Raw genomic sequence first — 26,908 nt, 5'->3', positions numbered from 1 at the left:
TTGTACAGGATATATATGTGCTTCAATAATAAATAACCTGCACATGTTTTTTATCTTCGCTAGATGTATTTCCTCGACATGTCAAGGAAATACATCTAGTATAAATAAAAAAAAGTCTACAAGTTAAAACCTGACTATGCAAGCAAATCAACTCGTAGTGAATCACATACATATATGTGTTTCTCTCAAACTGTAAGCATACATTAAATATCATGATTTACAACTTGCTCGTTTTGCTAATACAGACCATCTCATTTTGAAACGAATTCTTAATTCCTAAATGAAGTAAGGTAGTTTAAGAAATGAAGAATACATTATCATTAAAACTAATAACAAACATTTTTGAAGTGATATTTGCTATATTGTTCACGTTACTGTTCATAGACATGCACGCACACGTAATTAATCAAGTAAGTAAAGAATTTTTTTTCTCACTATTCACGCAATCAGTAATTCATTTTATAAATGACTTCCTTTGACATAGTTCCCATGATTCAACATGGGTATCCCAAAGTTTTATTTTCATAATTAATATTTTTCTTCATCTATTCTAGGAAGTATGATCCTTCTGGTGTTGGAGTGGATGCGTAAGATGAGTTTATTTCTCGACATCAAATTGAAGAGACGCAAGGTTGATTCAAGATGCAGCAGTGACGGAGAGTTGAGTGTCGATATCAACACGTCGTCTCCAGAGAGCGGCGGTGGTGCAGAATTGCCACCACTGCGAGATGGAGAATCAGGAGGGTGTTTGACAAGCCAAGCATCAGTTTCCGATGATGGAACAGGAAATTCGCCAGAATCCGGCCATGACAGACCACCATCGGAACTTGATATGTACGGAGAGCATTCCGGGTTCGACATGTTAAAGAACGGGGGTGAGCCGAAACACACTCCGGAAAAGAATGGACACAAAATAGACGGTGAGATTTCGGATGCCATTAAAGAAGAGGAAAGGTCAGTGGAGAGTCCTCAGCACGAGAGAAGAAATAGTGTATTCGATGGTGGGGGCGGGAAAGAAATGTCAAAATCGATCAAGCAGGAATCATTTGGCGATGATCAGACTAATGGTGATGGGGGTCTTGACTTAAGTAACCCTTTACGGCAGCAAAGAGACATCCGGCCGCCTCAACTATTTTCGTATTCAACATACCGGAGAAACGAAGAAGAAAAAAGTCTTTCTCTTCAAAGACTGGTGAACCAGTATCGGCCGCCGCTGGTCATTAGTGATATCCCTGGACCAGTATCAGGAAAGACAATGTTGTGGGCTACCGGCTCCAGTCCAACAGTGTCCCCGCTGGGCCGAAAGCCAGAAAGTACAGCTACATGTACTAGTGCGAGCAGTGATGAGCAAGGGAGCGGTGCACCAGTTTCGCCCACTCAGGCAACAATAGGAAATAACAGTCGATCTATGTCTCCTCGCTCTCATGAGTTTTCCATCCTAATGTCTGTGACTTCCCCACCTACCACCCCTCCGAACTTTTCCCAATATGGGACACTAAGTAAGTCTGGAATCAAAATACCTATCTTCGTGTCGGGACGAACCGACGTCCCATCGGTGTTTCCCTACGGACCGAGTTCGAGTAAGACTCTGTATAACACGAATCCCTCCTTGTCCACTAATACTAGGACAAATGACTTGCAAAAATTCTTCCCTAGGCCGCCTTCCGAGCCTAGAAAGTTCTGGTCGACACCAGCAGAAAAGAATTCGTCGACTTCAAATCAATCGGACTGTCAGGCCCTGCAGGCCCTCAATCTGACTGTGGCAGGGGGAAGTCGGAGAGATGAACCTAACCCATCCTCCACTGAAGGGATTGTGGTGGTTCCTAGTGGAGAAGAGGAGGAAGAGGAACAGCCTATGGTGTGTATGATCTGTGAGGACAAGGCCACTGGACTACATTATGGAATCATCACTTGTGAAGGGTAGGTGTAGGTGTAGAATTTATGTGGGAAAGGGGAGGAAGACAAGTTGATGATGAGACCATCTTCTATTTATATCCTTTTTTTATCGATAAATAATAGCATATAGTATAAAAGACCTTATTAGATCCTGGAGTTTTAATAGCGACTGTATTTCATTATTAGACTTATACTAGTGCAATAGCAATTAGAATTTTACATTAGATTTATATTAGTTCTAGAGAAACATATCGATATAATTCGTTTATGTCGTAGCCATATCGGTGTTCATTAATGTGTACATAGGATGTTTGAATCTCTGTGATATCCCAGTTTACATTGACCTACTCAAGAGCAATTGTGGTTCTCTTCGTCTCTGAAAAAAAGAAAAAAAAAAGGGAAAAAAAGTCTTAGGAAGTTAGAATGAGTCAGCCCTTAATGACCTGAATGAGATTTCAGACTATGAACATAATAAAGTTTTGAAAAATCTCCTTTTAAGGACAATGATCAGGATTAGGTAGTCAGGGAACTAACATGAGAGTATAGTTTTTTCCATTATTATTATTATTATTATTATTATTATTATTATTATTATTATTATTATTATTATTATTATAGTAAGTAGTTAGTGTTCCTTAAGGGAATGGAGGAGAAGGAGGACTGAATAGTTGAAGTATACTTATGTTGATCAATGATAATAGAGATCCAAACTACTAAATGAACTGATTACAAGAAATGTTCATTTATTCTTCTTTTAGAATATATGAACCTATCAACTGAGGGTATTTTGTGTTGGAAATACCAATCACCATGAAGAAAGTGCGAAGTAGTATCTCTTAGCTTTTCATGGCAGCTTAAATCAGCCAGCCAGTTTCCTAATGCAGCTAACTGTAATTGGAACTGGAACTACAATTATGATGATCACGGTGATTTTAAGCGTCCAGATTAAAAAAAAAAAGGTTTTGTGCTTATGTACGAGACGGATGATTCCGAACATACAAAAATTTTAATATTTCTTAAACTGGCTTATTTAAACCAAACTTCTATAAGAATAATACTACAAAAAGCTCTTGAAAGGGTCATAGTGTTATGTGGAATTATGTGTTATGTGGACAAATATGCATTAATTCAAGGCAAATGGTTCTGTATAACTAAGAAAACCACATAATCTAAAATTTTTGGAGTCAAGAATTATTATGAATAAATAAATAAACAAATAAATAATTCGAAAATAAGAAATGAGAAGAAATTCTATTCAGTTAAATCACCTTTGGCAAAAATATTTTTATGGATAGTAGCAATAGCGTTGAACCAAACAGTTCGTATTTTATTAATATTATATAAATCATGATTCTCTTTTAGATATGAAATAAAGTTGTAGCGTGCAGAATTTTATTCTTTTGCTTGTTGCTGAAATGATTAATGCTGAACAAGTAGCAGAGAGCTCCTCATTGTTCGTGCACTGCATGTGTCTTTGTTAGTTACTTAGTAGAAGGTGCATGTGGGATCAGTAAAAATAAAGATGAAAAGAATAAAAATGAATAATAAATTAATAAAAAAAGACAGTAAAACAATAAAAATAATAAATATAAATATAGGAATAAAATAACTGAAAATAGGGAGAAGAATAAAAATAGTAATTAGGTAAGTTATTGGTTCAGATTTTTCTAAAGACGACGGATATTGCTTTTATTTTCTAGCTATTGCACAGCACCCTTGCAGTTGTGTTGTGGGATCATAAGGCGTACTGAACACAGGATATAGACGAGGATCGCGCTAGAAATGTAACTATAAGATCTTGAGAGTATATAGGAGTGAAGAGGGATTTAAGCTATAAAAAATGAAAAAGTGGAATGTACTAAATAAAGATTGAAATAAATGCCTAAGATATGCTTCCTAGTGTCTGCTTGTTTATCTCTAGAATAAAATAGAAATAACTAGCATACCTTTTACGACTAATGATTTATCAGCTTCATGGTAAAAGAGCTCTATATTTATATTTCCATGAGTTGTCCTCGTCTTTTTGTATTCCTATGTTCATCTCGCACCATGACCATCCTAATCGCAAGAAGGGCTCTGTACCTTGTAAAAGCAACATTCATGCGTTTTTTTTTTAAATCACTGAGGCGATACGATTACCTAATTAGTACTGTTATTCATACCTGCCTGGTATTTTATCATCACTCCAACCAACAGGCTGGGGATTCGATTCCTGCTGTGGGCATAGATGTTTGTGATTGTCTTTAAGTAACAGATAAATTTCATTGCCCAGTGTGAAACCAACCACCTGTTTATTGAAGGCTAGAACTTATGAAAGTTGATGTTTGGTCTCTAGAGGAGGATTTCCGGATTATGTAAAAAATAAAACACAATATAACAATATAAAAATGATAAAAAGAAAAACATTTCTTATCCCACCCATGGCACAAATCAACTATAGTTTTACAATCTTTCGTTGGGGTTGGAGTATCATAAAAATTCCCATATTGCATCTACCGCTAGGTAACAACGAGTCTCGAAAAAACAGAAGAGTTCTAATTGAAAATATGAGTACGTTTTGTAACAATTACAAGTATGAAAACGTATTTATAAAAATATTATAGAGAATTTAAATGGATGTGGGGATTTGATATCGGTAAATGAGGTTACCATAACAACATGATGTTAGTTTTAATAATTTTGCTATAATTTATAGTTGTAGCTTCCAAATATGCTAATCATATAATTTTTTACGGATTTGAAATTCGGCTACTGTAACTTTCGTGCTCTCTAAATTTTATATTACATCTTTTGTTGTAACTGAAATGATATTTATGAAGTCCGTGACACTGATCGACTTCCGCTTAACCCAAGGTCGCGGCCGAAGTCAGTAAAGTTCAACATGCTTCGTTCTCAGTGATTAGCTTGTTCATGTCTCTGCCCTCTGCGTTAAGAATAAACCGACATCTTTTCTAAACTAACATGTCTTCATTACTTTTTGCCGATTGTTATGTGAACTTTATATGAGTCAAGGTGCTCTAAATATGTTACTTGTTATCAGCAACGATATAGTCTCAGAGTGGCCTATCCAGAGTGATTACATTTTTAACAAATGAAAGAAAACAGACAAGGTGTAATATGTTTTCAAAAGTATTAGAATGTCAGAAAAATATAGAATCTGATTTAAAACATTACTTTTAAATGAGGTACAAGTCCACATTTAGGGTGTACTGCAGCATTCAGTTTTTGTGATAAACTTACCATGCACTTCTTAACAGGCTTTATGGAAAATTAATCTGTATACTTCACATAACTGTCTCGAGTCTTACACGTAATGAGAATCTCAACGAATTTCACAAATGGCATTCCATTTCATCCATGTTTTCATTCCAATCATGTACTCACCCCTGCACTTGCTTAGATCTCTCTTCTAGATGTCTGCGCTGCTTTTCTTGCAAGACTCTTTAAAAGCTATAGACAGTCCATTATACGAAAGTTATTCTCAAACCAAGTTAGGTATATTGTCCACCGCTGACCATAGGTGCAAGAAGTGCAACGTCATCACACAAAACGTAAAGATTACATTACACAAAACATTACATTACACTTTCAATGCTATGCTTTATAGTTAACAATGCAGTCCTCAGTCAGCGGCGATATTTTCGCTTCGGTTGGAAAACTTCAGTACTGGAATACTGTCTAGGACGCGAGGGATGTTTATAAGGGTATCTCAATCGAGGGTGAGTTAGCCAGTTTTGTTCGGAGATGGAAACGTTTTTCCTCTCGGAAACGGACTTTTTTCCCTCATTCCGGCAAAACAACCAAACCAGCCAGAAAATACATGAAGTGTACAGCATAATACATTGACCTCACAGATGTAATTTTTATAACCAAACAAAAGTCTTATTATTATCGGTTTGGGTGCGGCTTGTTTATTTATTTATTTTTTTTATTTACGGCCAAACCAACTAAAGCTGCGAGGTCAGTATATTATGTTTGTAAATTGCGTATGTTCTTCTGGCCAGTTTTCCTGTTTAGCTGGATGAAAAACCTAACTTTCTGTGAAGAAACCCTTTCACCTCTATATCAGACTAACTTCAGATTAAAATCTCTATGAAGGTTCTTCACATTCTAGAACTCGAACCCAGATCTTTCCAATCAAAGGGCATCATTAATAGCGACTGGGCTACGGAGTCACTTTATGAGTGACAACTTGCGCAAAGAATCCTTTGCATACAACGCTCTGCGCACCCTTCTCACATCTGCACTCACCCCTGCAAATACTTCGATCTGTTCTTCTTCTTCTTCTTCTTCTTTTTTTTTTTTTTTTCATTCCCGCAAAACAAGCAAACCGGTCAGAAAATATATGAAATGTTCAGCGTAATTTTGCAAGAAAAGCAGCTTTTCTTACTCGTGTAAGAAAAGCTGCTTTTCTTACACGAGTTTCTACTTTGACCTTTGACATTTCCACTCAATATCCATTTTCATACAATGCCCCCTACTTTGCTGCGAAAGTTTAATGTCTCAGAAATATGTTTTATATCCAGCCTTGTAATATAATATCCAACAGTCTAATTACCTTTGTACTCATTAAGTTCTGCTCCGCTTGCCACTTTAGTTCAAACTGAGCTCGATGTTTACTAACGTATCTTTATATTCATTGGAACATAGTGAATTATACCTTGGTTGACGGGTTGATCCATTAATGTTGATAATAGCAGACCTTTTGAGAGCTATGAAGAGTATAATGGGAAATTTGTAGGAAGAAAGTGAAGAAACAGATTGGGATTTAAAATAGCGAAAGGAACAGAGGACATGGAATAAGAAGATTAGTGTAGGAGGAATGGGGGGGGGGCTCCTTTCTATCCATATCCTCACTTTTCTTAATTATTCCAAATCCTATTCAACTTCTTCAGTTCCCATTCCTTATTATCCTCCCCACAAAAAAATGAACCTTCACTTTACCCCACATAGCTCAAAAGTAGTCACTCAACATCGAGGATTATCGAAACCGAGGTTTGATAAGTTATCTACTCAGTAATTCTCTTTTCAATATTGTAATTAAAATTAGTAATTAAATTAAATGCACAAGACATTTTTAAAACATAGTATTAATAAATTAGAAACACAATTAGTTGTTTGCAACATTCAAATTACGTGGAAGGTTATACCATTATAAGAGCTGTTATTCGATGTTTTGCTTAAATTATGTAATTTGATCTCAACAAACAACTCATTTAAAAAAGAAGGAAAGATCGATCCTGACCATTTATATAAATGTATAATTGAAATAAGGAAACTATATACTTTCAAGGTTTCAAGCACAAACATAAATGTAGTATAGTTCTATGCTATAATTATGCATTGTTATCACGTTACAGAAAGATTTAGTCAGTGTTGCAAACATAAGGAGTATAAATCGAGTTTTATAGGATGAATTAGTTGCATTTTAAGTAAACAGTTCTGCACAGACAAGAAAAGTGTATTATTAACTTTATAGTATAAACTATTTTATCACTGGTGCAAATAATGAGAAAATAAATTAATAGGTTTACAGAGTGAATTAGATTTATTTACATTTTAAGTAATCAGTTCTGTACATGCAAATAGATATATTATAAATTATATGCATAGTATAATATATGTAAGGAGAGTGAAGAAAAAATAATAGTGGCACACCACGGTTAAATTGCCAACAGTCTGAGCTGCGTGTGCGTATAACATAATAACAAAATTAGAACAATGGTTTGATCAAGAAACTCAGATCGCAATCTTTAATGCCATCTGGCATATTAAACTGCTTTTCTAAGATATTTGTTGAACACCCGGCCTATTATGCTGTATCCCAATGCACGTAGCCATAGGACAGAACCTCTCATGGATATTCAGGTCAAGTATCTTGACCTGAATCCTAAACCATTGGGGCATTTGCCCGTTCGTGTGATACTGTCCTGTAATTTTGATCTTCATTCGATTAAAAGGAAAGAATATCTCCGGTGTATACATTTTTCTCAATAAGGTAGCAAATTTTTTCCCGTACTATACATCTACTTCTGCTTCACAATTAGAAAGCGTTTTCGTAGCGCATTCGCGAGGTTCTGCAACATTTGCCTTCCAATGGGAAGACCCATGTTCGAATCTCATCAGAGGAACTTTTATAAGAGCTTTACCACTGAAGACATTCAGTAGTAAAGCTCTTCTACGGAGATATGAGACATATACGGGTATGAAAAAAGTGCAATGGAAAGGAAAGAAAAAAAAAACCCAGTGAACTATAATATGCAATTCGAGTCAGTTTGAACACAGTTTTGTAAATCAAACAGCATATACAGCTCGGGGCATAGTTTAGAATAATGAAATAATTTGCTGAAACTGCGATATCACCTATATATCATAAGAAGCAACATTTCTTTACAAATTCTATCAAATTTCACTGCATTATATTTTTTAAGATCCACAAGAATTGCTTGGTCACCCTACGGTCATCAGCATTCATGTATTCAATAATGGTAAATGAATAACAAAAATACGATAGTGTTCTGTTTTTTTTTATTTGGGAGGAACATGTAAGCTATTGGAAACATTTGGTTAGACTAATTTATTTCTCAGGTTGCATTTGTTATCTTTGTACTATTTTGATTTTAATTACTTCTTTTTAACTTAAAACTTTCTTTGGTTTCTGCATGCTTTATTTTATTTAAAAATATTTATTAAATTATATATTGTTTGAATTAAAGTTATTTTAAAAGGCACTATATCAACTACATTTTCTGTTTTCATTCATTTTCATTTCGTAAATAATTTTCACATTATGCAGTTCAGAATTAACAAAATGATTATTTTGTCCCCTGGTAGTTAAAGAAATTTATTTTTCTGTCTGGAAAATTTTTCCTCCTAAATTAATTTGTTCTAATTATAGAGAGATCTTTTCATGTAGAAGGCAGGGAAAGAATTTTATGATCTGTAACCTGTAACGAAGTAGTAAAAAAATTGCCTATCCTATAATCACACACACACACACACACACACACACACACACACACACACACACACAGAGAGAGAGAGAGAGTATTTAAACATAAAAAAAAAACATGATGTGCTGTATAAATTAAATACACAGATATTTCAAAGGCGTCCTTTAGCGGAACATTTTTTTTCCTTTTAAATTCAGAAATAAATTTCAGAAATTCAGGAAATTTCCTGATTTCTGCGCGTGCGAAAAATGGTTATCCAAGTTGCCGATGATTATAACAAAGCATAAGCTAAGCTGAATAAAAACAAAATAAATAAAAGAAAAAGTGATTTTTATTCTCATATATTCATAAAAAATCCAGTTTATGTACGATTATCATAACCAGGTGGGATACTACCAGTATGCTTGTCTACAGAGTAGGATACCCGCTTACCTATAATAATAGCTGGAATAATTTAATGCCCTTCAAGAACGCTGATAATGAAATAAGCTGCGGATGCATAAAGTAAAAACATTTATCACGAATTAATTTGATAGTAAAACTAGAAAAATAATGAATATAAAATATTTATTCTGCTTCAGTATGCCAATTAATTTCACCAAATACTTTATGTTTTGCTTTACTAGCTTTGCTTTGGTCGGCTCAAAGTGAATATATATATCAGCATAATTTATACACCGAAATGCCATATTAAGTTAATTTGACAAGTATAATGATTTCTTAATTTATATTTTAAAAAAAACGAAATTCCTTATAAGGCATCTGTTTATATATTTCTTTTCTAATTTCGAAACACGACATTATATAAACAATTTACTCTATGACAAAAGGATTAACTTACGGCATTAAATCTCCTGTGCTGGCGTTAATCAACATAAGAAATGAGCTTACTTTGAACAGCCTTTGAATAGTATGAGTAATGTGAAAACGTTGTTGGCATCTATAAATCAGTCAGAGCACACATTTACTCTACTCATTGAGATTCAGATTTTCTGGACATTATCTTACTCAATGCTGTAGTGGAAGCGTTCCTTCAAAATCTGAGCAACAAAAAAGAACTGCATAAATGTTTAGTGTAATAAAGTACTCCACTACTCTATGTATTTTATCTCTTTGCATTACACAATAGAACACAAACCGAAGTTACATATAAAGTAATAAAATACAATTGTATTTATTTCCTACTACTCCATAGGATTTAATTGAAAATTTTTAAAGTCTAAAAACTAATATACGGTAGCGTTCCTTCGAGCTCAAAGTTATGAATATTAGTAAACACCCATTTTGAAATACGATTGGTTTAGGATATTAAACATTTTTCATGACATACAATTCAATGGTAATTATTTATTACACAAAATAAAATATATACAGAAATATAAAGGAAAACGTTCTGATGGTGCAAAAATAATATATACCGCTCAACCATATGTCAATATCTGAAGGGGACCACAACATATGCTATTTGTTGATTCTAATTTTTGGATCTACGATATTATCCTTAAAGAAATTATTCTATTAAACTTCGGATCATTGCAAATTATTTTTCTAATGAGCTCTGGATGCTCTAAAAGAGATATCAAAATCACGCATTTTTTCAAAAATTTCTTTTATATATTTGTGTAATTTTTTCTTTAAGTATTTCGTTTCTTTGTTAATACCTTGCACGTTTACAAAATAGCAAAAGGCTCTTGATAACTGATACAGATCAGTTAGCACACTAGAGGTATCTACAAGTAAAAGAAAAAACATTTTATGAAGCAAGAGAAACGAAACAAATCTGTGTTTTTATGGATCTCTCTCTCGCTCTCTCTCTCCAGCTGTGCAACATATAATTGACTTGATCAACTTCTAATAGAAGACTAAAATTTGAGGAAACCGGTGATAAAATTGAAAGTAATTGAAAATGTAATTGAAAGCTTTTAAGCACTAAATTGATTTTGACTATATTAAAAATGACTTTTGTTTTGTCAAAGTGAATTAAAAAGTGCAGGGAAAGAAGTAAAGAAAGAATATATTCCTTTATAAGGGAGGGAGAGAACTAAACCATTATTGCTATATTTATTTTTTACGTTGGTAGGTGGAGTGAAGCAAACATTGGCTATTTCTAAAGTTAGATTTGTGAAGGACATTATTAACAAAATAGAAGAAAGTTTTGACAAAGAAACTTTCCTATCTTGGAAATATCCCAAATGCCATACTTTTAATGTTAATCCCACTCACGTAAAACCGATGTCCTAATAAGCATATTTAGACTGTGGTGAGTAAGCCATGGTTAGATAAGCCAGGAATCCTGCTCTAGAATTCAAGCATGGTACTTTTATCAAACCACTTCAGGGTATCCAATAAACAAGGCAATGATTACAACACCATGGCGTAAAAACCACCCACACATAAATGGAATTCGACCGCTTTGTTACTGTGGGATTCAAACCTACGAGTTGTTGGTTAGTAAGCCGAGATACCATTCAATCTACCAACAAGGCTGGCATTGGTCTTTTAATTTCATTGAAGAAATCTCTCTCTCCCTCCCTCTCTAGCTAACTAGCTAGCTAGCTTGATCTCCTTTGCAGTGTTAAAGTTCCGTTCTTAGATTTTGTTCGTATTCTTCCTTTTGTTTGGATGCATCATTCCTTAGTCTTTATTCCAGTTTATACATATACAAATTATCTTAATTGGCTGGCTCATCTTTAAATAATTGGTTAACTATAGCATTCCCCCTACCAAAAAATTTTTCTGATAACTTGTGCTATACTGGGAAATTAAACTGTTTTCTACTGCACATGACAGTATACTCAACTCGTGGTCCTTACTGCTTGATATAATTGCAGACTTTGAATAGCTATAATTCTGCTTAAAAAGCACCTCGTTCCAGTTTGTTTTTGGTTCCTGACATTTCAAGTTCATACTTCCATGATCAAATTATCTGTTGTTTAAATTAAAGGTTAAATTCACAATCTGCCTTCCAGTTCACTTTACTTATTTCTGCATTAAATTACTGATGTGGATCGCAAGACACTCGAAAGAGAAGGAATGCACTTGCGACCAAACTATTAGAGAGAGATTAGAATTTCACATTTCGGTATTAGATCATTTGGGAAAAATCGTTTATAATTTGTCACTATTAGTATTTTATCTGATAATGCAATGGAGTATTCTTTCTATTCTGACTATTCACATTCAAAATGTTTACATAATAGAATATTCAATATTTACACTATTACTTCTGTGTCTGTTACTAATCTTTAGAATTAAATGCTTCCAGTGCTCTTAATTACTAATCTGTTGAATTTACAAACAATTTTCTATTCCTTTCTTCCCTTCTTTTTCTTATTTCAAGATACCACTTCTTTATCGACTTGACTAGTCAAAAAGGAGCCTAATATTCTAGATTTTTAATATTTTGTCTGAAAATGGACCGCATGTTTCACCAGCTTTCGTACTAACTTGGCTTACACTTTCATCTTCTTCTCCAACACCACTTATCAACAAACCTGCCTCCCTTACAGCTCGTCTCGCCCACTGTTTTTACATTTTTCAGGTGTAAAGGTTTCTTCAAGCGAACGGTTCAGAACAAGAGAGTGTACACGTGTGTCGCCGACGGAAACTGTGAAATCACCAAAGCACAGAGAAACAGGTGCCAGTATTGCCGTTTCCAGAAGTGTCTGCGCCAAGGAATGGTCTTAGCAGGTGAGTGGTTTCAGAGTTCTACTCTGTGTGTGTGCGTGCGTGTTGTAGTTGTACTGTCAGTAATAAATTTACAGAAACAAGCTACTCTGCTTGGCTCAATTAATTGTTGATAGTCTGAGCTAGTACAGGGTCTTTTTTTCTTTTATTTTTTAAAATGACGCTGAGGGGATGCTTTTTGGGGAAAAATTCGATAGATTCCAGCCTCCTTTATTATTATTTTTTAATTTTTAATTTTTTTAATTTTTTTTAATGAAGGGATTAGAAAATATTGTGTTTCCGTAGAGCTATCATAGTGAGTTAGATGGTCTCATACGAAAGCGGCGATAAAAACTCAAAATTTTACCTTCACAAAACAGAGAATCAGAAATAACAACATACCAAACATTAAACTGTAGTAAGTTTGTTTTCAAATGTTCACACTGTTTCTTAATCATATCACAACAATTCTTATTCGTTGAAATATTCTACTTATTTCACTTTATTTTTAATTCTACATTCATTTCCTTAAACAGATTCGACAGATATACCTTTTAAGTAACTCAATTTATACGATTCTTAATTTTTACTTTTATGCATAAATGCTACCTTCATAATTTTATTAGAGATCGCACTGTATTAACTGGGTTTAAATATATAAATCTTTAAATTTCTTAAACTAAGTTTAAATCGTCTTGGAGCGAGGAACCTGTATGGGGTTCGTTCAATTTGATAGTGAGTTAGCTGAACTCAAAGGAAGTATCAGAGCTTAAGTTGTCTAAGCAGTTAATTTTATCAACCAATCTGTTCTTATGTTGCCAGAATAACTTATTTTTACTTAAGTTCTGAAGTGAAATCATAGCGTGGAAGATATTAATTACCACCCCTCTCTTGTGCGAATTGCCAAATAATGGAATGTTATTAAGCAATCTAAAGATGGTTATACTGAAGATTAGAATTATTTTGCGCATATTATTTTTTGAGACATGAATTCCCAACACGACATTAGTACAAAACGTATTCATTCTTTCATACTAAAATAAAGCAAAATGTAAATGTGTTAAAGGTGAAAGCTAAGAGCGTTCCGAATAAATACGTGTTAGTTGGTCTCACACGATGATTGTAGGAATTTACCGAAAAAAAAAATCCTGAAATCTTTTATCCTAACAAAACGGATTAGACACATTCTTTAAAACTTAGCTGCTTTAACTGTGCTTCCAAACTACTCAATCAAAATTGTCGTAAACAATTTATGAAGAAAAAAAAACTTACCATTTTACAAACAAAGATATACTATAATAGAAGAGTCTAATATTATTATTAACCTAAATTTGCTATTAGTATAAGCAATCAACAAATCTTCTCTCGATAACTGTTTATCTCACCATAGAGAATAAATGGCGTAGATGAAACAGTAGCGCCACAGTTAGAAAGCAATAAAAATAATAACGAGAATAACGTAGCACTGAAATAAAAAATATATATGTAATAGCCCAATTCAGCCAACATATTCATTACAACCCACGCTCTAAAAACACAACATTCAGCTACTTCGTAGCATCTCAAATATCTTAAATTTTTAACTCTGTGAAATAACTAAACTGGATTATTTACTACGGAATTAGAGTACAGATACTCACTTCATTTCAGAAAAAAAAATTTATTTCATTCAATTTAAGGTAAATAAAGATTACAGTAACTCCATTACAGATATTATTTTTAATTTAACAGCTGTTCGAGAAGACAGGATGCCCGGAGGACGAAATTCTGGAGCTGTCTATAATCTGTACAAGGTAAGAAAATGCCATACATTTGAAATTAGGTGTATGAATTCTCACAAATGTATAAGCTTTAACAGTGAATATTGCCTACCTGAAAATGGTAGAAAAGAGATAGATGAATAGGTTATAACTACAAGTGGGAGACTTGTATTGACCCTCAAAGAAGGTAGGATACATTAAAAAAATTGAAAAGATCAAAATAAAGTCCTGGATTCAAATGTCAGGTATGAGTGAAAATTAAACGGTCAGGTTTTGATAACCGAAAACTTATGTTACACACACACACACACACACACACACACACACACACACACACACACCAGATTCTTATGAAATCATCGGTGGCCACGAGTTCAGTTTTTGGTGAACACAAGGAGTGGAGATGGGTGCTATAGATTTCTAAATAAATAAATAAAATAAAGTAGGCTAAAAGCTGTTTACTTCCCTTGAAAAATAAAAATGCGGTAGAGGATTTATTTTATTCATTTCATATTTCATTAATCCTATGAATGTGTCTAAAATCTTGCAATATTAAACGAATTAAAAATTATGCCATTTCTTATTTTCTTCATAATTCGTGCTATTGAAAAATTATAAATTCATGAAAGGATATTAGTACTATTGATATTAATATTATCATAATATCTTGTACATCCTCTGAAGGTATTAGGAATTTGAAGATGATACAAATGATGATGAAAACTGATACAATTATTTTCCAAAAATTTCAAGTAATTTTGGAATAATAAGTTCAATCTGTATCTCATCTCATCTTCCTTTTCTCCTCTTTTACCTTGCGGTGTCGAGGCTTTATTAATCATCGGACCTCAAACCGTTCACAGGATAAGATGGTCAGCCGTACACCCGGTGTATCCTATGTCCGCAGTGTTGAGTTCTCAAGGCCGGTTTGTCTGCTTTGCGGGATGAAAAACCCCGGGACAAACTGGGGGAAAACCCTACTGTCTACGCTCAAGACCGGCTAACTTGGCTATGGCTGAGGAAGATCCTTCAGCTCCTCACGTCACCTACGGGAATCGAACCCAGGACACTCCTTCCCCAGGCATATGGTTGCGATGCGCATAGTCACTGGACTAACCGCACCATTAAAATTAGCCAGTAGACTAATTTTAATGGCTCTTCAGACCTGCTTATCTCTAGTTTCATTATTTGATCCGAAAACAAAAAGAAGTCTCGTGAAGGTATAGTCAGGGAAATAGATGGGTAGTTGATTTATATTGCTGCTATTCATGCTTTTTTTCTGTTTTTCTTTTTTTTTTTTTTTTTTGTAGGCACAGCTGAAGGAACACTGTCATGAAAAAGATATCAGTTCCTATTGTAAAAATTTGGTCTCGATCGTAAATGTTTGCTAACAGTCGTTTCCAAAATTCTACATTATATTAAATGTTAATAATCTGATCTGGTATACTCGAACACATGTAGCAAATGCTCCACGTTACAGATGTTGCATTCGTTATCAATGAATATGATGAGTCTGATTCTACACATACCGCCACTGAATTATTAACTTTTATTTAATACCGTGTTCGACTTCCTTTAGCCAGAAGTACTGCACATATGCGGTTTGGAATTGATTCTACAAGGTATTGGATTGCATCTACGTCTTCAACGTACCAAGCGTTCACTAGACAGTCCTTTAACTGGCTCAGATTTCATGGAAGTGGACTTTGCTCCCGGATCTGTCTCTCTAACATGTTCCATACACTCTCAATCGGGTTCACATCGGGGCTTCTACCGTCTTCCAGGGAAGATAGTGAAAGTCGCTCTCATGCTTACTGAACCACCGCTGAACAATTCTTGCGCAGTGAACAGCGACTTCCACAATCTTCCCTGTTCGTGAAACAACCGTCACCTGCTGGATAAAAATTCAACATTGAAGGATAGACTTGGATACGTATATGAGCAATATCAGAAGACCCATTCCTTACCAATAGAACATGCCCCACTCCAGACACCACCTCCAGAATCTTGAGTTGTGTTTACAAGTCAAGTTGGTTCATTGCTTCATGGGGCTCCCGCAAAACTCTCTGCTACCATTGGTACCGAACGAGGTGTGCCGTGACTCGTTGGACCCCATGACCTTTTTCAAAGGTTCCAGTCAAGGTGTTCCTGACAGCACTGCACACGAACATTTCGGTTTTCCGCAGATATCAGTGGTTTCCTTATAGGCATGCATCTGCCAATGCTGATCCCCTTCAATTCCTTGCTCATAGTTTGTGAGATAGGGTCAGGAACTGCCTTTAGTCAATACTGCGGTCAATTGTTGCCCACAGAAGGGTCTATTTGTCCACGCAAGCCTTCTCAGACGATGACGATCTAGTTCCTGACACTCTCTAAGGAACGCCTCTTAGACATGCAAAATTTCTTCGCTGATTAAATACCTGGGAAATATCAACTTTTGAGAAGCCAGTCAGCTCTTCTGTTTTCAAAATCGTAGCTTCAGCAAGCCGGCCACCCACAAAAAGCCATTTATTGAACTTCGAAAGATCCTTTATTTTTCCCATTATGATCAACACTATGCCCGTCAAGAACTATTCCTATCTTCATCTGTGCCGAGGCAGTCGTCCAGCTTCTGCCTTAAACACTTGTGAAATATCACCAGTCAATCACCAAGTGGGAGGAAATCCTCACGTGGAAAGTACACAGAAAACTACACATCAGTCTCATCCTAGAATATCAATATCACAAAAAAAAAAAGAACGTAGCCAAATTCATCGAAGAGTGGAATCCAACTGATGATATTCCTGGATTGCCGATGACCATGCACTTCAGGTAGCTGAAAGATAGCTAAAAGTGATCCTGAACTGTAATGTTCCCTTTTTTACCAAAACATCGATCTTCTATGTCATTCAGTTATCCTTTGCCTCTTTTCTAATGTATGTCTTAAAAGCTTTTGGAGCACACATATCTGATTTATCCTGCAAACAAAGCGATTATCACCTATGTCTTGTGATGTCTAGCACCTGTAATTGCACCAGGGTGCCTGGGACATTGCTGAAGATAATTAGAACCAATTCTGTAACTTGGAATTTGCGGTTAGGTAAGAAGTTAGAATTGGTAAGGTGTTGTGCCATTGTGGTTCGTTTGGAGATTATAATGTGTAGTAATTTTTTTAAGAAAGTTTCAGTGTATAGTGTGTATAGTTGTCCAGAAGAAGAACATCCTTGCTTGATCCCTCTAGAGTGTTAGAAAGTGTTATCCAAAATGCCCTGAGAACTTCGTAAATGAGTGCTAGATTTTCATTTTGACTTTGCAATGTGGATGAGATCTTGTTAGATGTAGGTATATGTATTGATCTTCCTGGGAAAGAACAAGCTTGGCCAATATTAGCCAATGACTTCAGGCTGTGCGGAATTTAGTCGGTTTGGAGTAACTTTGGAAATGATTTTGCAGTTTGCATTGATCAGGTAGATTGGATGCCAATTTCGAATGTCTGTGTTATCTCCTGTGTTAGGCATGCTGTTGAGGTCGTGACGGATTGTAGAAGCTGACTGAATTAAGCTTCTTGTACATTTTAAGGAAAAGTGGTTCGAGATGATCAGATTTGTTCTTTGGCAAGAATGATCCTACACCCAGAGAAATTTTGCTGTTTCGTTTTACATTAGTGTCTATTTTATGTTGCAACGAGTTATCAGAAGTATATTTTTTGAGGAATATTTTTTTGCATACATGATAATGAAGTATTTTGGCCACTTGATCATGGCTGTATTCATAATCCGTTTAGGTTATCTTACTGCATGCACTAATCATATGTTCTACAATTTCATCTTTCTGATCACCTAGTCTGCATTTGCTGTTATAACTGATGTTCTAAAATTTGCTTTGATTGCATTAGTTTGTTCAAAATTTGTTGAGATGCTAGAATAAATCTGGTTTCTTTGTTTCCAAATCCCGTGCATAGGTTTTCTAAAAAAAACCCCGTTTTTCTAGCATTCATCTGTAAAATCATTTTACAACTTCTTTGTTTTCTTCTGCAGTTTATTTTTTACGCCTGGTTTCTTCCAGTCACTATTCAGCTTCTTGCCCTGGTCATCCAGCAAGGAGTATTGAATGCTGTATCCCACTTATCTCCTGATGTCCAGAATCCACAACATCTGACACAGTCCTTGATCAGGACGTCGACTGATCTGGTATGGATTTCTTCTTGCTTTTCACCATTAATATGGGAGATGGAACACTGTTAGCTGGTTCCTCAGTTGAGACCTGCCTAACTAGGGTGGCCCTGCTGCTGCTGCTGGCTAAGCTACTGCTAGCATAGCTTCCAACATCATTGAAGCGTAAATCCCACCCCCGCGCTACAAGGCCTAGTTCCTTGGGGTTATTATTATTATTATTATTATTATTATTATTATTATTATTATGTATAATGAATACATATCATCACTATATGAATTTGTCTGAATGTTTTCATTTTATTACGTCAGGTGAAGTACAAGAAGCGCCCGAAAAGCCAGAAGAATGGACAGATACGAGATCAACCGAAACTGCCAGCAATTCGATATTCTCCTCAAGACTGGGCTAATGGACAAATCTTAAAGACAGCCCTGACCAATCCTTCCGATGTTATACATTTGCGACACCGGTTAGAGAGCTGGGTCACGAGTTCCAGAGATCGCCAGTTTACTCCAGAGCAAGCTGCGGCCATCATCTCGCAGTTGATAGACTGCGAGGAAAGTCCTCAAAAGGAATCTAAGGACCTTTTGTCTAAAGCTGACCTCAGCGATAAGCTTTGTCAAATTGGAGATGATATTGTCTTCAGGTTGGTGAACTGGACTAAAAGGCTACCTTTCTATGCCGAACTTCCAGTGGATGTCCATACCCAGGTACGAATTTGCAATATATCTTATAAAAATTACTAGAGTAGTTATACTATCGACGATTAATACTATTAATAATGATTAAATGCGTCGCAACATTGAACATGTACCAAGTTAATTTCTTTCTTAAAAAATAAGAAAGAAAGAAATCAAAAAATAGTTTTACAATGACTATCAAACCTTTTACGAAGTGTTTTTATGCTCATAAAAGCATCTAAAAGGATCTTTCTAGCGCCTCCTTAGCAAAGTCTGTTTCGACGATGCCTATTGATTGGAAAGACCTGTTTTTGAATCCAGTCTAGGATGTGAAGAATCTTTGTCCGGGCTTTTCAGATGAAGGTAAGCTTCCGAGGTTTCGGAACCCTATAACCTCATGTGAAGTTGGCAGGATTTTTCCTCCTGGAAATTCGGATTTTTCATTACACAAAATAGACATACCGGTCGCAATAATCTACTGGATCTTTATTCTATCAGATAATTAATTAGGTTTACAAGGTTCCAAGTTACTTAGTAGAGACAGACCTACGAGCCTAACACGCAAGCGGAAAATGGAAAGAATTCCTTGGATCAGTTTCTAAGCAATAACATCGAAAATATGGTTGCTAGAAAACCTCTGTACGATGAAATTATTTAATACAAAAATATAATCGATTGCTTTTCTTTTCATCGTTGCTTTAAATTTATTGTAGAAAGACTAGGAGATGTAAGGAGGCATGAGAAGAGATTTGAAAACTCATTTTGTTTTCTTAATACTACCACGAAAAATAGTACTAAACCATATCAAATCATTGAATCCAATCAGAGGACGCATAGGTTTGATGTTACCATTTGATGCCTGGTAGCATTACTCTTGTTGCATCCCTTATTGAATCACTTCCTTTGTATTAGTAAACACAATTCTGCAACCCGCAAAAAATGATCACGCATAATGAAAGAACGTTACACAACTGGACCTTGATCTAAACGATTTCTTTTTGTATTTCAGGTTTTTTAATTTAAAAAAACATCCAGCCCTCTAGTTCGCTGTAACAATCCCGAAACAACTTCGTACAATATTTTATATTTTACGAAATTATTTAAGGATTGTTTCATGTCCCATTTATGGTTTCCACAAAACCAGTGAAATTCCTTTTACTTTAATTGTGATAACACAAACTTCATTTGAACTGTCCATTCAACTAGGCAAGTTTAGAGTTTAATGATACTTTGTAAGTAGGCAGAGTGACAGACTAATAATGAAGGATAATTATAATTAAAATTATAATAACGGAATTAACTCAAGTAAAATATTATTTATTAGTAGAATTTTCGCCTGAGTATCACAGGCATCTTCAGTACATGTATAAAGCTAATTAAACAATAAATGACAATTCCAAAAGGCGCAACCTAAGTAGCTAATGTAAGATAGCTAAAAAGGTCAATAAATTTCGTAACTTAAAAAAAAAAAAAATATATATATATATATATATACACACACAATTAAAAAGTTAGGAAAGATTAGCTGATTTATAAAGTACTATCTCCCACAAAGGAGATAGACGTAAACCATCGGATCTGTTTAAGTTAGGGGAGTGAAGTAAAGTTTCACATGTTTCTTTATAATGCCGTTCCATGAGGAACCGACTTTTGTGAAGGAATCTTGTCTTGTTCCAATGAATTCTATGTCTAGTGTTTATGGCATGTTCTGCAAGTCCAGACTGTTTAGGTTCAAGGTATTGAATATAAGACTGGTGTTCTTCTAGCCGAATAAAGGCAGATCTTCCTGTTTGTCTGAAATAAGATAATCCACAAGAGCAAGGAATCTGGTAGACGCCTGGATAACTGGGATGTGGAAGCTTGTCCTTTTGGAGAAGTGAGAAAGGTGGAGATTTTTCTGAATGGTCGAAAGGCAACAAAAATATTTTGTGGTTTTAAAACTTTTGCCATGCGTTCATTAATGCCTTGCACATAAGGGATAGGAATACGCGTTATTTCTTCTGTATTTGAAGAGGAAGACATATTAAAACTACTAAAAGCTATTTTGATGAAGGAATTTTTATATCCATTAGATAAAAACGAGGAAATAATATATTGCAATTCTTTCTGTAATAGATCGTCTGAAGAACAAAAGGAGTGGGCCCGATGAACCAGTGTTTTAATAGTTCCTGCCTTTTGACTGGGATGGTGATGAGATTCAGCATGGATATAATGGCCTGTATGAGTGTTCTTCCTATAGACTGAGAAATGTAGGTTACTATTTGGTTGGCGAAAAATTAAAAGATCTAAAAAGGCTAACTGCTTATTTAATTCTACTTCTAGGGTGAACTGGATCTTTGGATGAAGTGCATTTAATTTAGAGGGAAACTTTTGTAGTTTATCAGAAGAGCCATTCCAGATAGCAAAAATGTCATCTACATATCTGAACCAATGAGTAAGTTTAGGAGAAATGTTGTCAGAAATACGTTGTTCAAAGTGATCCATAAAGAAGTTGGCGATAACAGGAGATTGCTGTTCCTTCGATTTGTTGATATAACTTGTTTTTAAAGGAAAAATAGCCAGAATGTATTACAAAATCAAATATTTTTACAATGTCTGAAGGAAATTCTTGCTGCAGTAATTCAATGCTGTCAGATAAAGGAATATTAGTAAATAATGAAACAACATCTAAACTAATCATAATATCCGAAACGTCCAAATGAAGATAAGAAATTTTATTTTTGAAATCCAAAGTATTTTTTATATAAGTATCAGTTCTTCTAGTTGAAGAAGTGAGTAAATTTGATAAAAATTTAGAAATTTTATAAGTGGGACAACCTACACAATCTATAAAAATTTTCAAAAATAAAATCAATTTTCAGTTGAATTCCTCTAAAAAATAAGGAATATTTGGTAGTAGCAATTGTCATTTAAATAAACAACAACAACAAAAAAAAAAAAAATGATAGAACTGTGATCGCAATTACTTTAAAAAATGATGTGTTACTAACGCTCTTATGACTCTTTTCCCAGTTTATTAAAAATAAAAAAATGTTTCGCTATCAGATCTCATTCTCTGGAACACACACACTCACAATTTATATATTGCAAAAGTCAGCAGAATGAGTCAAGTATAATAACCCATGGTAGACTTAATATGAAACTACTTTTCTACTTTTTTTGTAACTAACTTAAGGAAACTTAATCGAAATCACAGTAAAATTAATTATTTATTTTAAGTTAACGAATCTTTATATAGCCAAAGTGGCTGTTAGCTAAATTTTGGAAACTAGGCTAAAATCGTGCTGCAATTAAGAAACAAGGACGAGGATTATTCTGCAGTAAAAGGAAGTCAAGTACCCTTGACCTGCTGGCTAAAGCATCGTTGTTCTCTCCCATGAACGAACAATTCATGTTAGCTGAGGAAATGCAAGCTGGCAGCAAAGGGAGAAAGCATAGAAAAGTTTGTGATCGTTAAAAATAAAATAGTTTACAAATTGAATGCATTTGGACAAGCTTTCTTTCTTAATGATCATATCCATTATTGAATTTATTTAAATCTGTTGATGCTACAAATTCAGCATTCTACAAAAAACAAACAAAATACGGAACATTCGAGTTTTTTTTCCTGCCTAGTCATATTACCTCTTATTTTATTGTATCAAATAGCCATTATTATAGCTATTTGTTCTTCATATATTTAAACTCATAATAATTTATTTTATTTTCCCAAGCTACTAACTCATAAGTGGCATGAGCTTCTAGTTCTTACAACATGTGCCTACTTGGCCATTCACAGTGGAGCCACTTTGGGGGATACTGACATGGACCTGCAGCAAGAAGTGGGGATGTGTTTATGTACACTTCATAACTGTTTGTGCACTATGGTAAATGGTCCCATTACCTTGGATCAACTAAGGACGGAAGTTGGACCGCTAGTGGAACTTATCACTCAGCTTACAGCTTCCTTCCGGAGGTTACGACTTTGTATCGAGGAGTACGTATGCCTTAAAGTTGTCACTATGCTAAATCAAGGTAAGATAATCGAAACTGTGGTCGTTATCTTTTTGTATTTTAATGTTTTTGTATTTCTTTGGCATTTAATTTTCTCGAAGTGCACCTAGATAGTAGTGTACACAAGAAAACATATAAAGAAACAACAATGTTACTTTAGGTTTCAAGAAGTGTTAAATTTTAACGCCCTCGCTTTCCGGTATGAGAGGACTAAAAATTCTTTTCCGTAAATATCCCCTTTCCCCGAGAGTTCTTTGAATATATGCATGCGTCAGATGACGACACCCCTCAGCGACGTGCGGTGTTGCGACACTTTCAAGATTTTATTTACTAGGAAATGGACTGACCTTGTTTCCTTTTCTGTCTTCCTGGATTACAAAATAACGATCGGTAGCATTCACTGCGGCCAATAACATACACAAGACTGTGCCGATTCGAAAATAAATAATAATAATAAAAAGTTATGAAAAGGGCGCATTCTACTGCTTATAAAGACCTTAGTTAATATTCCTGAATCATATTTTTATAAATTCTAAACTGAATAGTCTGTAGTATAAAACTTCCATTAGTAAAAACAGGAATAGCAGACCACAGAGCAGTTTGTGTATATATGATATTTATAAAAATCACATGTACACAACTTGCTCTATGATTTCCGTTTGTACTAATGACAATCTTTTACTACAGCTGTTCAGTTTAGAACTGTTCACAAAATTAGATCATGCTCATAGATTAAGGTCGCAACCTTACTTAAGATAGACAACTGGACTCAGTCATAGGAACCGCATCTAAAAAACACTCAAAACGGCGAGTGGTGTTAATCAATACTCTCAATGAAAAAAAAAAAATTCTAGATAGACATGCATAGATGTAATGGAAATTATCATTGCCTATGAGTGTAAAGATTTTCTTTCTTTCTTTCTTACTTTCTTCTTCTTTTTTCATACTGCATCCCAAGATGCAACAGTTGACGCGTCATTGCAGATTCATTCAGCATCACTAGCGACCTAAATTGTGTGCCAAGCAGAGACATTTTTTTTTTTTACATTCTAACCATTGTCATTGTGATTCATGATAAGGTATGAAGCCATGGTGTAACCATGGGGGACTGAAATGCTTCTCCGAAAGGACCTTTTCATTATGTCATCGGTTCCCTCTAACTATGATCTCTTCGTTAAAATTAATTATACTTTCCCAGAATGGATATCCTGTCATATCAAAAATCGTAAACCAACCCCTAACACCGCTGTTCCGATGAGTTGAGAACCAGTACTGAGACTTCTTGTAAAATTTGTTATCTACTTGTCCTTGATTATATCGAAGCAATTAACATGAAAATACAAAATACGCAAAAATAAATCTTGCAGATTGCAAGTTTTCTAAACTTTCAGAGACAATATCTACGCAGTTTTTGTTTTCGGAACTGAATGTTAATTTTATTTGGTATTAAATAAACATTTCTAATAAGATGTTACTTATCAGAGTTGGATTATATTTGAAGTATGAAGTAGCAATTCATAATTCTATTATACCAAACATATTCAAAACAACACTTCGATAATTGAAGTGTTTTTTTGAATACGTTCGGTATAGTTACTTTGGAAATCGACTGGACTTCATGTTTACGTATAAAATATTTTCCCCAAAATATTTTTTACTTCAAGTGCATTTTTAAGTATATTTTTTGGCTTAGCTGATTTTCAAGAGTGTGCAATAATAAAAATATCACTAACAAGATTTTTTCAACAACAATAAAGGTGATACTAAAATAATATTTCAATTAAGAAGGATCAGTAAGGAAATACATAATGACCATTTTGATAAATCATAGGAAGATCGAAATATTCTGAAGAAATTGAAAGAACTCGTTTATGTGTAAAGATTGCATTACTAAAACACTGTAGTCTTCTGTTTTGTTTTTATAAACACCATTCATGTTCATTTAATTGAAATGCTTATCTAAAGAATATTTTTTTGAAAGCCGACTAGGTGCGTAAAAAAACTGGGAAATGGAAGTTTAAAACAGCGCCTTTCTGGGAAACAGTTGGGTACGAAAATTATCTCTTTGACTTAAGAAGTATTCACATCTGACTATTTTGTCTTTCAGATTTGAACTGAAACGAGTTAAAATGTTATCCTAGTAGATTACTTGGTATATGAGTGGTTAAACCCAGAAATGAGGTTCGGTGTGAATACATAGATGGTGGTAAATCTATCATGCGAATGAACATTTTGGGGTTTGTTACTGAAAGCACTAATTGTCACTCTGCCAAAAAAGTATGTATGAACTAAAAAATAATAAAAAGAAATTCGCCATACCTACTGGGTACCACTCCGTGTGACATCACGGATCGGCCATGAGCCAACTACTCTTAATGTTGTCTTTATTTAGCTTTGAACTTAAATGACTCATACTTCCTTCTGCTTCTAGAAATAAAAATGTTTATTTTGCAACATATGGCCATTGTAAGAAAAATTTTGCAAACATTTAATTTGAATTCATCTTAGAAATTTTCTTATAATAGCCATCTATATCTTGGCATAATAAGCATTTTTATTTCTAGAAAAGTGTCAGAAGACTACCATATATTTGCAATTATTGTAAATTAATAAAAATACTTCAAGTGTAATGTCCTTTTTATTAAGTTCATTTGTGTTTTCATTTTATTTATTTTTCCAGAGAGTTATCAAGGTAAGCGAGACATCGAGGCTATCCAGGAGCGCTATCTAGCGGCATTACGGGTGTTTGTCGAAAACAGATTTCCTCAACAGACTAATCGCATGAGCGAGCTGCTGGCTCGACTTCCCGAGATTCAAGCAGCAGCAGCCCTCATGGTACAAACGAAGATGTTCTACGTTCCCTTCCTGCTAAACACAAGTATTAGCAGATAGCGATAACCCCATTACCCCTCATCCTCATAACCCAGTCCAACATTATTTTTGGTTACTCAGTCGACTGTCGCCTCATCCGGAAAAAAAAAAAAAGCCGATGAGTCGATGTGAAAAGACTTTGCCAGCAGATAGAGAGAGAGGGGAAGAGAGTCACTTCGACTCCTGAAAGTCAGCATTCGAGTGAGATAGTGGTACGAAAATTGGCGAAAAGGGACTCCAAATGCTTACACCACATCCCATTTCTGTCCTGGATTTGATCTCGAAAACAAAGGTTTATTATGACGTCATCTCATTATGGATCGTAGATCCAGTGGACTAAAGGCCAGAGTCCTCCTTGAGCATCAAATCGACTAAATCATCAGTGGCTGCTGCTTGGGTGGGCTTGGAATACGACTAGTCAGTTGGCCCTACTAAAAGGGGTAGGAGACGTGATTATGTGATGCGTGCAATAAGCAAGAAGAAATGCGTAGCAGAGAAAAATAAAAATGTTCTCATGCAGGCCAGCGTGGCCTAACCATAGTGTATATTAAATGATGTGCATAGTTTTAGCATTGGCCGAAAGCTGTATTATCTGTTCGTTGTCTGTAAGCCTTTTCTTCCTCCAAATTATTGACAGATTCTTATTCTGGGAAATTAAAGCGATTTCTTGTTTGTCTGGGAATGTATAGTGTGTTTTAATCAATTCGAACAAACATTCAAGAATACAGTTCACTACTCACTACTTTATTTCAAACATTCCTACAGAAAATAGCGAAACTCCATTAAAAAAATATGTTTATTTTTACACTCCATAATAATCAACGAAAGTTTATGAAACTTCGACATTAGACTGCTACTGAAAAAAATAAAGCCAACAGTCAGTTATGGTGCATTGTATGTTCCATACAATGGAACACACAAATCTAAGGCCGCAATA

General features: G+C 34.8%; 1 protein-coding gene across 1 annotated transcript; it reads left to right on the top strand.

Moving 5' to 3' along the window:
* Positions 1-592: 592 nt before the first annotated feature.
* On the top strand, positions 593-25,992 carry LOC150095482 (hormone receptor 4-like). Its single transcript, XM_090410690.1, has 6 exons — positions 593-1,920; positions 12,391-12,539; positions 14,247-14,308; positions 18,739-19,137; positions 22,821-23,121; positions 25,781-25,992. The coding sequence occupies exons 1-6, from the start codon at positions 593-595 to the stop codon at positions 25,990-25,992; spliced, it is 2,451 nt and encodes an 816-aa protein (XP_090266816.1).
* Positions 25,993-26,908: the final 916 nt, after the last annotated feature.

Source organism: Typopeltis vanoorti, chromosome 20 (assembly GCF_054136105.1).
Source record: "Typopeltis vanoorti isolate ZY-2024b chromosome 20, IOZ_Tvanoo_1.0, whole genome shotgun sequence".
NCBI lineage: Eukaryota > Metazoa > Arthropoda > Arachnida > Uropygi > Thelyphonidae > Typopeltis > Typopeltis vanoorti.
The sequence above is the reverse complement of the archived record's forward strand: the minus strand, read 5'-3'. Positions and strand labels throughout refer to the sequence as shown.

Excerpts from the sequence above, each read along its gene's own strand:
- LOC150095482 (XM_090410690.1), top strand. The coding sequence starts at position 593 with ATGAGTTTATTTCTCGACATCAAATTGAAGAGACGCAAGGTTGATTCA. Across the intron at positions 12,540-14,246 it reads CCAAGGAATGGTCTTAGCAG|CTGTTCGAGAAGACAGGATG; the intron begins GTGAGTGGTTTC and ends TTAATTTAACAG. Across the intron at positions 23,122-25,780 it reads TGTCACTATGCTAAATCAAG|AGAGTTATCAAGGTAAGCGA; the intron begins GTAAGATAATCG and ends TTATTTTTCCAG.